The sequence below is a fragment of the Rhinopithecus roxellana genome, chromosome 18 (genome assembly GCF_007565055.1).
Source record: "Rhinopithecus roxellana isolate Shanxi Qingling chromosome 18, ASM756505v1, whole genome shotgun sequence".
Taxonomy (NCBI): domain Eukaryota; kingdom Metazoa; phylum Chordata; class Mammalia; order Primates; family Cercopithecidae; genus Rhinopithecus; species Rhinopithecus roxellana.
Genome location: NC_044566.1, coordinates 50,962,448 through 50,975,259, shown reverse-complemented (window position 1 = coordinate 50,975,259; position 12,812 = coordinate 50,962,448). Strand labels below are relative to the sequence as shown.

The following is a 12,812-nucleotide window of genomic DNA, read 5'->3' as shown; positions in this document are numbered from 1 at the left end:
CTATATGTAGTGGGTGGCCAATTATCTTTCCAACCCCACCCTAAGTGTGGGTATGATCATCTTGTTCTAGTTTCAGTGTAACTTTACTCCCATCAATAAGCATTGCAGTTGGATTAGAGAACATGAAATTTAAGTTGTAGTGAGAACTGTTCATTCAGGGCAAAAAGATACTAATAGTTCTAAACCATTTTATCCTTCTTCCTTAGGAACTGAAATCCAAAGTGTATCTTCCCCACTAACAGCACCTGCAGAGCTGGGTAGAAGCAGCCTAGAAGAACTGGTTTAGCAAAAGGTCTAGAAAAGTCAAAGTGAAATCAAAGACTGCATGGGGAAGACTAACTTCTCAGTGGTCTATGTGATTACCATCAACAGTACACTACTTGGGGGGCAGGGGCGGAGAGGGGGAATGAAAAGTATTAGTATCACATATTTTTAAGTTTGTTTTTACAGATGAGATAAACATTAAGAATACATTAAAATTCAAAAGATGTTAGAATAGAAAGGAACTTTACTGATGATCTACAATGAAGATAATCACATATTCTGGCTTGGCCAGGGCAGTCTTATTTTAACTCTTTTTATAGAATTATTGTCAACAGCTTCCCCTGCCTTTCTCAAAAATGTCCTGATTTAGATGGTAAATCAAATACTTTTAAAAATAATTTCTCCCAGTGTACTTAATATTTTAAAATATTAAAATATTTAAAAATATTTTTAAAATATTTTAAAAAATCAAATAGATAAGCTATTTATAAGAAAAGGCCCTCTATACCAATAGAGAATTAGTTAAGTAACTTCTCTAAATTCAAATGACCAAAACAGAATGGTGAGCTCTTTGAGGGCTCTTTTCACCTGTTTTTCCACGTCTGATCTGGTTAGACAGGTGAACATATGACTAACTGCTAAATTCCCAGGCCATTACTTTGTTCACTTCGTCATCCTACTCTCTCTAAGTACAAGGCTGATAATTTGATAGAAATTGCTATGGAACCTGTGAATCTCATGAAGGGCAATAAAAGAACACTACTTTTGAGTTGCCTAACTTATTGCAATTAACATATGAGGAAAAAATTGCTCTGAATGACTGTGGAAATTATAACCTACTATGAGCTCCTTCTAAAAGGAAAATTCACTCTTCCTTCACATCTGCTTAAGTCTATTTCTAGCTATATGCGTTTGGGGGACAACTAGTTGTTTCCATTCCCTTGTAATGCAAGAGTGTCACCAACTTGTTTCCAGGCTCAAAGTACTTTTGCTTCTACTCGTAAGTACTAGAGTTAGAATTAACTTGCCATAGCAAGAATTTTTCTGTTTAGAACTGAGGATGACAATGAATAAGTTAAACCATTTTTAGTTTCTTCCTTAGAAACTAAAATTGCTTTCGAAGTAAAAATTTTCTCATGATTAACCTTACCAATTAATATGTATTTTAATTTTTATGTATAGTCGTACAAGAGTAGAAAAAGAAATCGTTTTAAAATCATGAGCTTAGTTCCCATAAAGTCCGTACTCTAATTTTATAAATTTGTTAATGGTAATAAAAGTCATCTTATTTCCAGCTAAAAATAAAGAGAGTTTACAAAAAGGAAGTAAATAACTTAAGTTTGCATATTAAAGAAAATTTCTAATAGAAATCTTGCATATGAAAGAGAATTTCTTGAACTCTCTTATACAGACAATATGTTATACCCATTAAATTACTGACCTAGTTTCAAATGCCCATAAGGACTGCTAATCAATCAGTAAAATAGCATTGTGCCAAAAAGATGTGTGCATTTGCAATTGCCACCCGGTCATTTTTCTGGAAAATAATTTACTTATTCATTAATAATATAAACCAATGCATGGATAATATAATTTCTAAGATAAGTCCATCTTGTTCTTTTAACACAGAAGGGAAATATTTGTTTCTCTTTTAGAAGTTCCTGATACTTTAATAATTTATGTCTATTGGCATATATCCTGACAAGTTTTTATAATGACTTCAAAGAATCAATAAATGTGGATGAGTATACACCTTGGAGATTTTATAAATATATATATATATACACATACACCTTTTTTTTTGCTAATCACTGATTTATATTTATATATAATCAGTGATTTATATTTACATTTAACACATTTTGTCTACAGAAAGATAGTGTCTCCTATTTGGGGCTAAAATTGAACAGTAATTTAAAAGTGATTATTATCCCCTATGAATTTATAATTAACTATTTTTATAGACAAAGATGGTATTAGATGCATTATCCGTAAGTTAGGCATATTGAAAACTATTTTCTAGTGAATTTGTGCTGACTTAATTACTCTACTGAAAAACTCTGTCAATTACTTTTCTGGTCAACACTATATGTGCAAGATTCTTAACTAACATTAAGTAGCAGCCTATGATTGTAAAATAAAGGGTAGGCAACTAGTTCGCATGAAATAAACCCACCAGTTCTTACTACCTCTTTCATCTATGAAGCTGACATAAGTAACCAAAAATCTCTCTAGTTAACATGATCATAAATTTGGAAAATTATCATAAAGAAAACTATATAGTAACAGAAATAAGAACATATCAACTAAATGTACATTATCTCTTTATGTGGTTTTCATGTTTGTACAATGGTGCGCACTGGGTGAAACCCCATCTCTACTAAAAAATACAAAAAAAAAACTAGCCGGGCGAGGTGGCGGGCGCCTGTAGTCCCAGCTACTCGGAGGCTGAGGCAGGAGAATGGCATAAACCGGGGAGGCGGAGGTTGCAGTGAGCTGAGAACCGGCCACTGCAGTCCAGCCCGGGCGACAGAGCGAGACTCCGTCTCAAAAAAAAAAAAAAAAAAAAAAAAAAAGAAATAGTAATATTCATAATAATTCAACAAAAGGACTGAGACTGTTAAAGAAACAAATATTTCCCTTTATTTGACTGTATTACATCTACTCATGGGACATACATAATAATCAAACTTTTCAATTTACAGGCCTATAAATAATGCTATTTAACTGAAAAGCAGCCAGCAAATAGCAACATATACATATATTTGAAAAGCTTACTCATAAAAGTAATTTCTATAGCAAATCAGTTTTGTAGAATGCAATGGGAAATCAAGAACTATCAGCATTTAAGAATCAGAAGAATATTGATCAATAGTGAATTTGCCTTACTCCTTTGCCAGTTGCACACTGGTAGGCTTTGCTCCAATAGGTATCCCGTATTTGTGTAATGTGTTAATCAATATCTCCCTCATGTCGTTGTTGTAGGAATCAAAGTCAAACACATTTCGAACTACACTGGAGAGACCTTCACTGGGAAATTTCTGTATTAAAAAAAAATTCCCTTATTATGCATGTGATAAAATATACAACATTATAAAGATTTATGAAATGGATAGGACAATAATGATCAAATGAACTATAGCAGAAATTTACTGGCCTCGTCAGATAAGCAGGTAGTAGGAATGTAGACATTTTTCTCTTTTAATGTTTGCTCAGATGACTTAACAATATTTTCCTTTTTAAATAAATGCCAGAATTTGAGGGGAAACAGTTCCTACTCTCAAATGTTAGAGCAGTGCCTAGATCCTGGTGTCAGTGATTGTCACTGCTTTCTGAAATCTCCTGCCTTTAATATGAGTTCCAGATCGAACAGTTAAAAAATGCTAGTTAAGTAAAGGAGCGTGTTAAATATCTATACAGAAGTTTTCAGAAAAGTCGGTCTGTGAATAAAGGAAGAAGATAAAGCAACAAGAAAAGAAGGAAAGAACATTAAAAAGTACAAACAACAGAGGAACAGGGAGCAGTAGAGGGCAAGAAAACAAGTATGACTACAACTGAATTTACACTGCTCATGTCCTCTGAGTCCTTTCCTGGGTCTGCTTTGCTTTTCTTTAGGTGATAGGTTCTGAGCTAGCTGAAATGGACTTATGGTTTTATAGGCAGAACAAAGCTTTTATTTTTAATCTTGTTTTTTCCATGTTTTTAATTGACAAATAATAACTGTACATATTTATGGGGTACAATGTGATATTCCAATGTATGTATGCCTTACAGAATGGTTAAATCACACTAATATAGCCATCATTTAACACACTTTATGGTATAACCATTACTTAAAATCTACTTTCTCAGCAATTTCAAAATATACATTACATTGTTATTAACTACAGTTACCATGCCGTGCAATAGATCTCAAAAATTTATTTCTCCTATCTAACTGGAACTTTGTATCCTTGGATCAACATCTTCCCCTGCGTGTACTCTCCCCACCCCACCTTTCTACTTTTCTTTCTAGGGTTTTCTGGGAGGGTTGGGGATAGGGCGGAAGTCAAGAGTTGTTGGGTTGTGACTGTTAGCTTGGAGACCCTTATTTGTTTTGTAAGTAAGATTTATACCATTTTGTATTTGTTTGTTTTATTTACTAAGGTGGAGAACACATTGTACATTGTCGCAGGAAATTTCATTCTCCTGCCTACTCCATCTCATAAAATTTTCTTGCAGTATTTACAGGTATTTAATCAGTACTGTTAGTTCCTACTCTGTTTGCTGTTGTCTCCATGTGATTTGTTTCAAAATAAAAACATTTTTTACTCACATACCACATGCTTGTTGTAAAAAGCCTAACAACAGAACAGGAAGGTTTCCCCACTGACTCACTCTCTTGCCTCACCTGCCCTCTAACAACGGCCTTCCACCAAATTTCCTAACTCTTCGGTAATGACTGAAGACTTTGCCAAAGTTAATTAAAAGCTGAACAGATAATAACGTTCATTGGCCTACTATATTTATAACTTAGATTATAAACATTTCAAATTATGTAATCTGACTCATTATTATATTTATGGAAATTAAAAACTCTGGTACAAACTGTACAGTCTGAAAAAATAAAAAATAAAGAAGAGAGTGATGGCTCTTATGTACAGGTGTGTGCCATACCTACCTGTAAATGTTTGACTATGTTGACAACTTCTCTGGTAGAATAAGGATAGTTAATAACCCCTTGGTCAGCCAAACTCCTCAGCTCTCCAAAGGCAGCCACAAGCTTCTGAAGGATGGGCTCAGGCACATTTGGTCCATACTGTCTGAGCATCTCAAGCTCCGAGTGGGGTTTGGGGTTATCAACTGCATGGCAGCTAAAAATATCACCTAAAGGAGAGAAAAGACTCACATTCAGCATGCAATGAATCCATTACGATGTCACAGGAAAAAACTGAATGTTGTTTAAAGAGCCATTGGTTGCTCATCAAAGCATATAATGCCCATCCAACAATAGGATGGTACAGAGAAGAAAGCAAATGACTGAAGCAAAAGAAAACTGGGTGATGAATGGTTTATCTCCATGAATTTGTTTTTGTTAAAAAATTTACGTAATACTTGAATACATGTTCATGGGAAGATATTCCAATACAAAGAGGAAAAAAAAATTCTCCTTTAAGTCTCTGCCAATGCCACTCCCTCCCCCAAAAGCACTGAGTCTTAATGTTCAGTGTATTTATTTTTCCAGACCTGTATTAGTACTTCTTAAAAAAAATGCACATGCACAGAGTTTAGATAATTTATTCCTTTTCTATTAGTGGGAATATATTCTTCAAATGGTTCTGAGACAGCATTTCAACTTCAACAGATGTTGAGTATCTTCAAAAATTATATACATCTATCTCATAAAAATGCTTCTTTATGCACTAAAAAAGGGAGAATTAGTAGCATCACTCTAAACAACCTGTATCTTGTGCAGATTTATAGAATATACTTTAGAGGTTAGTTTTGGTAAAGTAAACCTGTAGAGATATTGTCTAAATTAAAATCAAGAAAAAGAATATAGAAACATAATATTTCATCTGTAATTTAGGGAAAAGAGAATGTACTGGAAAAATAATTCTATGATTCATAATCTAAGAGACCAGGGATCAAAGGAAGTAAAAGTAAATAGACTTACATTATTTAATATGTTCATTTTAGAAAATGACAGTATCTAGTAAGGTAGCAATAAGATCTTACTTTGATTTAGGAACCATTTGAACAATTATTTTGTATGTGTGTATTTAAAAGCAATTGAATAAAATGAAAGCCATGATACCTTCAAAATTTTATCTCATATACTAAAGTTTTTCAAATACAAAGGTGAAGAATGGCTTTTGCCTTTTTTGCTGAAAATAAAACTTATCACTAACATAAAAAGATAATTGACCCCTCATTCATTCACTCATCAAATCATGATTAATAAGGACAGTAGAAATGGTGATGCTGGGGGAGGTCAGTCAGGTAAACCTCATGAGAAGGTAACATCTGAGCAAATGTTGATACCTGGGGGAAGAGCATTACAGGCAGCTGGTACAGCTAATCCAAAGACCTTAAGGCAGGCATACCTGGCATGTGGAAGGACGAGGCAGGAGAGCAGAGTAGATGGAATAGAGGAAGTGGATAGAGCAGCACCAAGCAGTACAGGACATGTGGTTACAGACATAGAAGGATGTGGGAGACATACTGTGTAGGACACTGAAAACTGTTGTAAATACTTGTACCTCTACTCAGAATACAATGGGAAGCCATGGATGATTTTAGCAGAGGCGTGGACTACTGTGCCATAAAAGGGCATAGGAAGATAAATACCTTGTGAGCAGAGGCACTGACCACATTGACTATATTTCCAAAAATATTTGTAGAGCACACAGTGCAGCATTGGAAGATATATATTCTCTCTCTCTCTCTCTCTCTCTCTCTCCCCGAAGGTAATTTGGGTTACCTAAGCTCAGGATTCTTCTTCTATAAGGCATCTCACTATAAGTGCAGCTATCATTTGGCCCTCTTTCTGTTGTCCTGTGGGAACTGGGGCTTGAGGAAGCAGCACAAATGCTGATACTTTGACTACTGCTTTTGCTGAAGACTCATTCCTCTTTTGTCTCTGACTCAGGAGTCTAGTGTCTTCTTCCATGAAAGCCTTCTGTGGCAAGCTAACTTCTTAGCTTAAAAGTAGAGTAAACCCTTAGATATTTCACAGTTCAAGAATAAGGCTGGAAGCAGGGTGACCCATTAGGGGACTACTTGAAGTAATCCAGGTAAGAGATGATGGTGGCTCAGATCAGAATGGTGGCAAATGGAGGTGATGGGGAAAGCAGGATAATTCTGAATATATTTCGAGGGTATAGCCAATAAGATTGCAGGATATATGGAAAAGAGCATAAGAGAAAGAGAGAAACAAAAAATGAATTTGGAGTTGTCATTAAGAGAGATTTACAAAAGACTATAAATTAGGTTTAAGAAAAAAAAGTTCATCATGGACATGTTAAATTCAAGATAAGAGCTATTGAACTGGAAACTGGATATGAGTGTGAAGTTCAGGAGGAAGGTCTGGGCTGGAGATGAATATTTGGCAATAACTGGCATATAATTGGTAGTCTAAAACATGAGGCATTCTGATTTTATTAAAGGAAAGAGTATAGATAGGTAAGAGGACCAGGGCCTGAGCCTTGGGACATTCTAACAAGCTCCAACAAATAAGGCTGAGCAGGAATAGTTATTAACGTAAGAAACCAAGAACATACTTGAAGAACTGTTGGAAGTCAAGTGAAGGAAAATGCATCAAGGAGAAGAAAGTGACTAACTGTATCAACTATATAATATATTAAATACTGCTGGTAGATTCAGTATAACGAGGACTAAGAATCAACCACTGGATTTAGCTAAGGAAAAGTCACTAATAACCTAGATAAGAACCGTTTCTGTGGAGTAATGGGAGCAAAAATCTGATTAGAATGAATTTAAGTGAGGATGGTGCAGAAGAAATGGAAATTGCAAGTGTAGACAACTTTTGAGTACAAACGACTGCAAGGAATTTTGTTACAAAGGAGAAGAAAAAAAAGTAGCAATAGGTGGCAAAAAGAGTAAGATTAAGAGGTGTGTGTGTGTGTGTGTGTGTTTTGAAGATGAAGGAAATAGCTTGATTGTTTGCAGAGGGGAATAATGTAGGGAAGTTGCTGATACAGAAGAGGGAGGGCAGAACTGCTAGAGCAGCAGCCTTCAGAAGGTGGGATCTGGTGCTCATCTGGAGGGACTCCCTCTAGATGGGAATGTGAACAGTTGACCTGCAACAAGTGGGAAAGCAGAACATCGTAGGTGGAAGACTTGGTTGTAGGAGTCTGTGGACATTCGTTTTTAATTGCTTTCATTTTTCTCAGTGCAGTAGGAAGACAGGAGAAAGCAACAGAAATCTAAAAGAAAGTCAGTAAACTGAATCCTGGTTAGCAATGGGAAAGGAATGAGACTGGTGGGAAAATGAAGGAGAATTTCCCTTTCCCCTCCATAAGTCCTTCTATATTTCAATCTCTTGCAGTAATTGAATGTTCAAGTATTGTATAATTTTAAAACAAAAAGAAATTCATGCAGCAGTGTTGGAGCTGCGAGGAGAGAGAAGATAAGAATTATCATATGAGAAGAGGAAAGTGAAAGGTCTAGCGAAGCACAGTGTGATTACATTTAGGGACACTTGAGGCCCACTGTTAAGAATGTGAAATGAGATTGGTCAGTTTTGGGCTTTTTCTAACCACATTCAGCTGTACATGTGTAGGTTCAATGTTGTCAGAGAGTCGGCAGTAACCAGGGCAGAGGGGTTCCAAGTGCACAGGACAAGCTAAGAGAGGAACAGGGAAGCTGAAGAATATATGTAAGAGAGCCATAAATGTGAAAGATCATGGAATCGAAGCTAGGTAAGAAAAAAAAAAAAAAAGCCTAGGTAAAGGAGAAGAAAATATATCAAGATGGGTAAGTGAAAAGGTGGTAGGATTAATGGATTGAAGCTTCTCATACATTTGAAGAGTTGTTGGATTTGGTGTAGTAGAGGGAGTAGCTGGAAAGACTGGAGGTAGTGAATGCATGGATGAGATAAAAATCCCAAGGACAAATGAAGACAGAACAGGAATAGGAAACAGAAGTTATAGAAGTGTCAGTTATAGAAACTAGCCATGAATGGCTAAGGTATGGTATAAGACCGCTGGAATAAAAACATCCAAGGAGCCAAGAGGCCAGAGAGTTGGATGGGTCACATATGTATATATTGCAATCACTCCAAAAGAAGAGTAGGGTTGCAGAGAATGAAAGTGAGCAAAGGGCTAAAGATCAATAAGAAGTGACTAGGATGAATAGGGGTAGATAATATAAACAAGAGCAGATGGCACAGTATGAGGATTTGGAGGTGGATGGAAGATGGAGACAGAACAGAGAGTACTCTTACAGGTATTAGGAGTGACTTGGGGTATAAGGGGTGACCTATAAACAATAAAAGAACTCAAACCTCTTTACAATTAGAAACAACTTTTCTTTGGTGTGTTTACGTTATTACATTTCTAAGTGTATCAGTAATCTACGAATTGTTAGTAACTTTAAAGGTAATAGCTGTATATAATAAAAACTGCAAAACAGTATAACTGAGTATTTTATATTCCCATCCCTAACTTCCATTGCAAACAACGCCTTATCAGATTCTTGTGGACCTTTCTGGAGAAATTCTATCCATATACAAGCATATGCATGTATCCATCCCTCCTGCCTTTTCCAAAACACAGGAACGGGTAAACTACTATACCCACTTTACTGACTTATTGTTTCAATTGCTATTTTGAGTACTGATTTTTTTATAGCAGCGTCAGTAAACTTATTCTCTGTTTTTAAACAGCTGCATAGCATTCTATTGTGTGGATACAAAAGAATTTCTTTATCCAGTCCCATTTAGATGGACATTAGGGTTGTTTGTATACTTTCTACTATAAACAATGCTATAGTGCCTATCCTTGTACTTAAACATTGAATAGGTAAATTCCTTGGATAAATTCCTTTATGGGTAATTGCTAGATCAAAGATCTCACTCAGAGACTGGGCCTGCTTCACATTGAGTGTGAGAGTCCAGAATTATATACTTGCTACAGAGAAGAGAAGTCCTTCTTAAAGACTTTTGATGAGTAAGTTTATCCCAGGGCCTCTCCGCTCAATGTGAATCAGTCTTCTCAGAGCTGACCTCAGTCTTTTTCATGGTTAGGGGGATGTGACAAAAGCAAAACCATTTCTCATTTTGTGTTTTATTCCAAGAGTTCCTAAACAACAAAGTATAGTGTAATGGTTTAAGAAAAAAGACTCTGGGATCAGATAGACTTAGATATGAAGCCCAAGTCCACCACTCATTATCCCAGACACTATCAAAAAATAATCTCTCTGGGCCAGGCAGGGTGGCTCACATCTGCAATCTCATCACTTTGGGAGGCCGACGCAGGCGGATCACATGAAGTCAGAAGTTTGAGACCAGCCTGGCCAACATGGTGAAACCTCATCTCTATTGAAAATACAAAAATTAACCAGGCCCAGTGGCACATGCCTGTAATCCCTGCTACTGGGGAGGCTGAGGCAGAAGAATTGCTTGAACCCAGGGGGCGGAGGTCGTAGTGGGCCAAGATCATGCCACTGCACTCCAGCCTGGGTGACAGAGCAAGACTCCATCTTGGAAAAAAACAAAACGAAACAAAAAACTCTCTGAATATCAGATATTTTTCTTCACTAAAAGGGGATAATAAGTATTTTCACAAGGTGATAATGATGGTGGCATAGCACATGATAAGCATTCAATGACAGCCATTACAGCAGTGTTTTTATTGGTATTGCTATTATCATTACAGTTTTTACCTAAGGTACCGAAGAAATCATTGCCTAGGAAAGGAAATCCAGGTCTGTTTGCCAGAACAATCATCCTAAAATCAGGATGAATCACAACAACATTTTCTCTTCCATTCACATTAGCAGAATCTGAAAAACAAAATTTCTATTTATTCTTTATCAATATTTAATAATTCTTAAAAATATCAAGCAACACTCTTGAAGATAACATAAATAGTTATACTGTTCAATTATAAAAAGCTCTAAGATATTTGGCTGTGATAACTTGGTTGCAGAAACAAAATCTTTCTTGAAAAAAATCTGCTCAAGAACCAAACACTGATAAAGCATATACTAAATTATACAGGAACTTGCACTCTTATCTACATTCAGTGTACATCTAAAAAAAAGCAACCTTGTCCAAATGTAGACTTACGGTACTTAAGCCTGGCTTGAGATGTTGTTAGTCCTTAAAAAAATTAAAGATAGAGATCCATAATAAGGGAGGCCAGGCATGGTGGCTCATGCCTGTAATCTCAGCACTTTGGGAGGCAGAGGTGGGCAGATCACGAGGTCAGGAGATCAAGACCACCCTGGCCAACACGTTGAAATCGTGTCTCTACTAAAAATACAAAAAATTAGCCGGGTGTGGTGGCGGGTGCCTGTAGTCCCAGCTACTCACGAGGCTGAGGCAGCAGAATGCGTGAACCCAGGAGGTGGAGCTTGCAGTCAGTCGAGATCGCAGCACTGCACTCCAGCCTGGGTGACAGAGCGAGATTCCGTCTCAAAAAAAAAAAAAAAAAAAGTAATCCATAATAAGAGAGAATTCAAGGAATAGGAATAGCTAAAGGATAATCCAAACTTTCTTTAGTTTTTTATCAAATCAGTAACTACATCCTTTTGCAAAGAGCCTGCCATTATGCAGCGAGGAGTTATTCCTGTTTAGATCATGCACCCTGCAACCTAAATACATGTTAATAGAATAAAGGTCTTAAAAACCTCGTCAAACTCATTAGTACAATGTTGATTTATTTCCAATCATGGGATTGTACTATAGTTCTTAAAATAAGTGATATTAAGTTGACTGGGGCTTTCTTTGTGTAAATGTGAAAGGTATTTCTACTGGCTAGTGTACATTACAGATAGATTTGGAAGTCCAGAAAATAATTTAAGATAGTAAAAGTTTTATTATGGTTATTTCAGGAAGAACCACTTGCTATCTTAATTTATTTAAACCCTACCCTTAGGTTGCCCATCTTTAAAAAACGATAGTTGTGAAGTACCTACAGCTTTATTTGAGATGAGTCTGGAAGAACCTACTCTCATTTTTTTATGATACCAAAAAGTAATCTTTCAGCATGTACATATTCATGTACACCAATACAACCAATAGTTTTAACTCTGATCCCTATTAATCTTAGTAGTGGAAAATAAAAAGGGTATGTGGCTACAGGCAAAATGTAATCAGTTAATCAAAACAAAAATCACAATAAAAAATGAAAATTTTAAAAAGTAAAGAAAATGAAAAACGTAACCCTATAAGTGATGGTTCATGAAACTATATTCAAAAGAGCTTCAAGTGCTCTTGTTCAAAACGTCAGCTACAATCATACTTGAGTTTAAAATTATAATGACTATTCCTCAAAAATATATCAGAGAATGTTGAGGGTTGCCAGGAGATAATTATTTCTTAAACTACAATTGTGTTTCAGCAATTCCTTCTTCTTTTCCATTTCACTGTCCTCATAATGCTTCATAAGGGCAGGCAGAATTCTGACAGTCTGAATGATCTTTTTTTTAACAGAAAGTATTCAGGGTAACTCAAATTCTAATTTTTCACATAAAATCATTGTGAAACTGAAATATTAGAATGCTTTTGTTAGTGCTAAGTTCAGGCTCAAAAATGGCAATCTTGCAATGATGCTGTCCCAGAATATCTCTGTGGTGATGCACTTGTACCTTTTTAATGGAGTTTTCCTTACATACTCTCTTTGAGTATTGAAGATTTTAGTTATTAGTCTCAACTTGTTTGGTTACTCTGGTTGGCTATATATTTTCAATGGCTAGTTAACAGATTTTCAAGTTCTTTCAGGATACAAACATTTTAAATTTTAAATTTAGAAAATGGTCTCACATTGCATCAGACAAACTTAATTGCTCCTTGTAGTTTAAATACACTGACAAGATTAATC

At 35.8% G+C, this 12,812-nt stretch overlaps 1 protein-coding gene across 4 annotated transcripts in view; it reads right to left on the bottom strand.

Annotated features, from left to right (window-relative positions):
- VWA8 (von Willebrand factor A domain containing 8) overlaps positions 1 to 12,812 on the bottom strand; it is a 382,692-nt gene that overhangs the window by 140,194 nt on the left and 229,686 nt on the right. For all 4 annotated transcript variants that reach the window (XM_010374503.2, XM_030922264.1, XM_010374504.2 and 1 more), the window contains 3 exons: positions 10,651 to 10,770; positions 4,925 to 5,130; positions 3,154 to 3,305 (listed from right to left, as the gene is read on the bottom strand). In XM_010374503.2, coding sequence (XP_010372805.1) covers positions 3,154 to 3,305; positions 4,925 to 5,130; positions 10,651 to 10,770 — 478 coding nt within the window. The remainder of the gene's footprint in view (positions 1 to 3,153; positions 3,306 to 4,924; positions 5,131 to 10,650; positions 10,771 to 12,812) is intronic.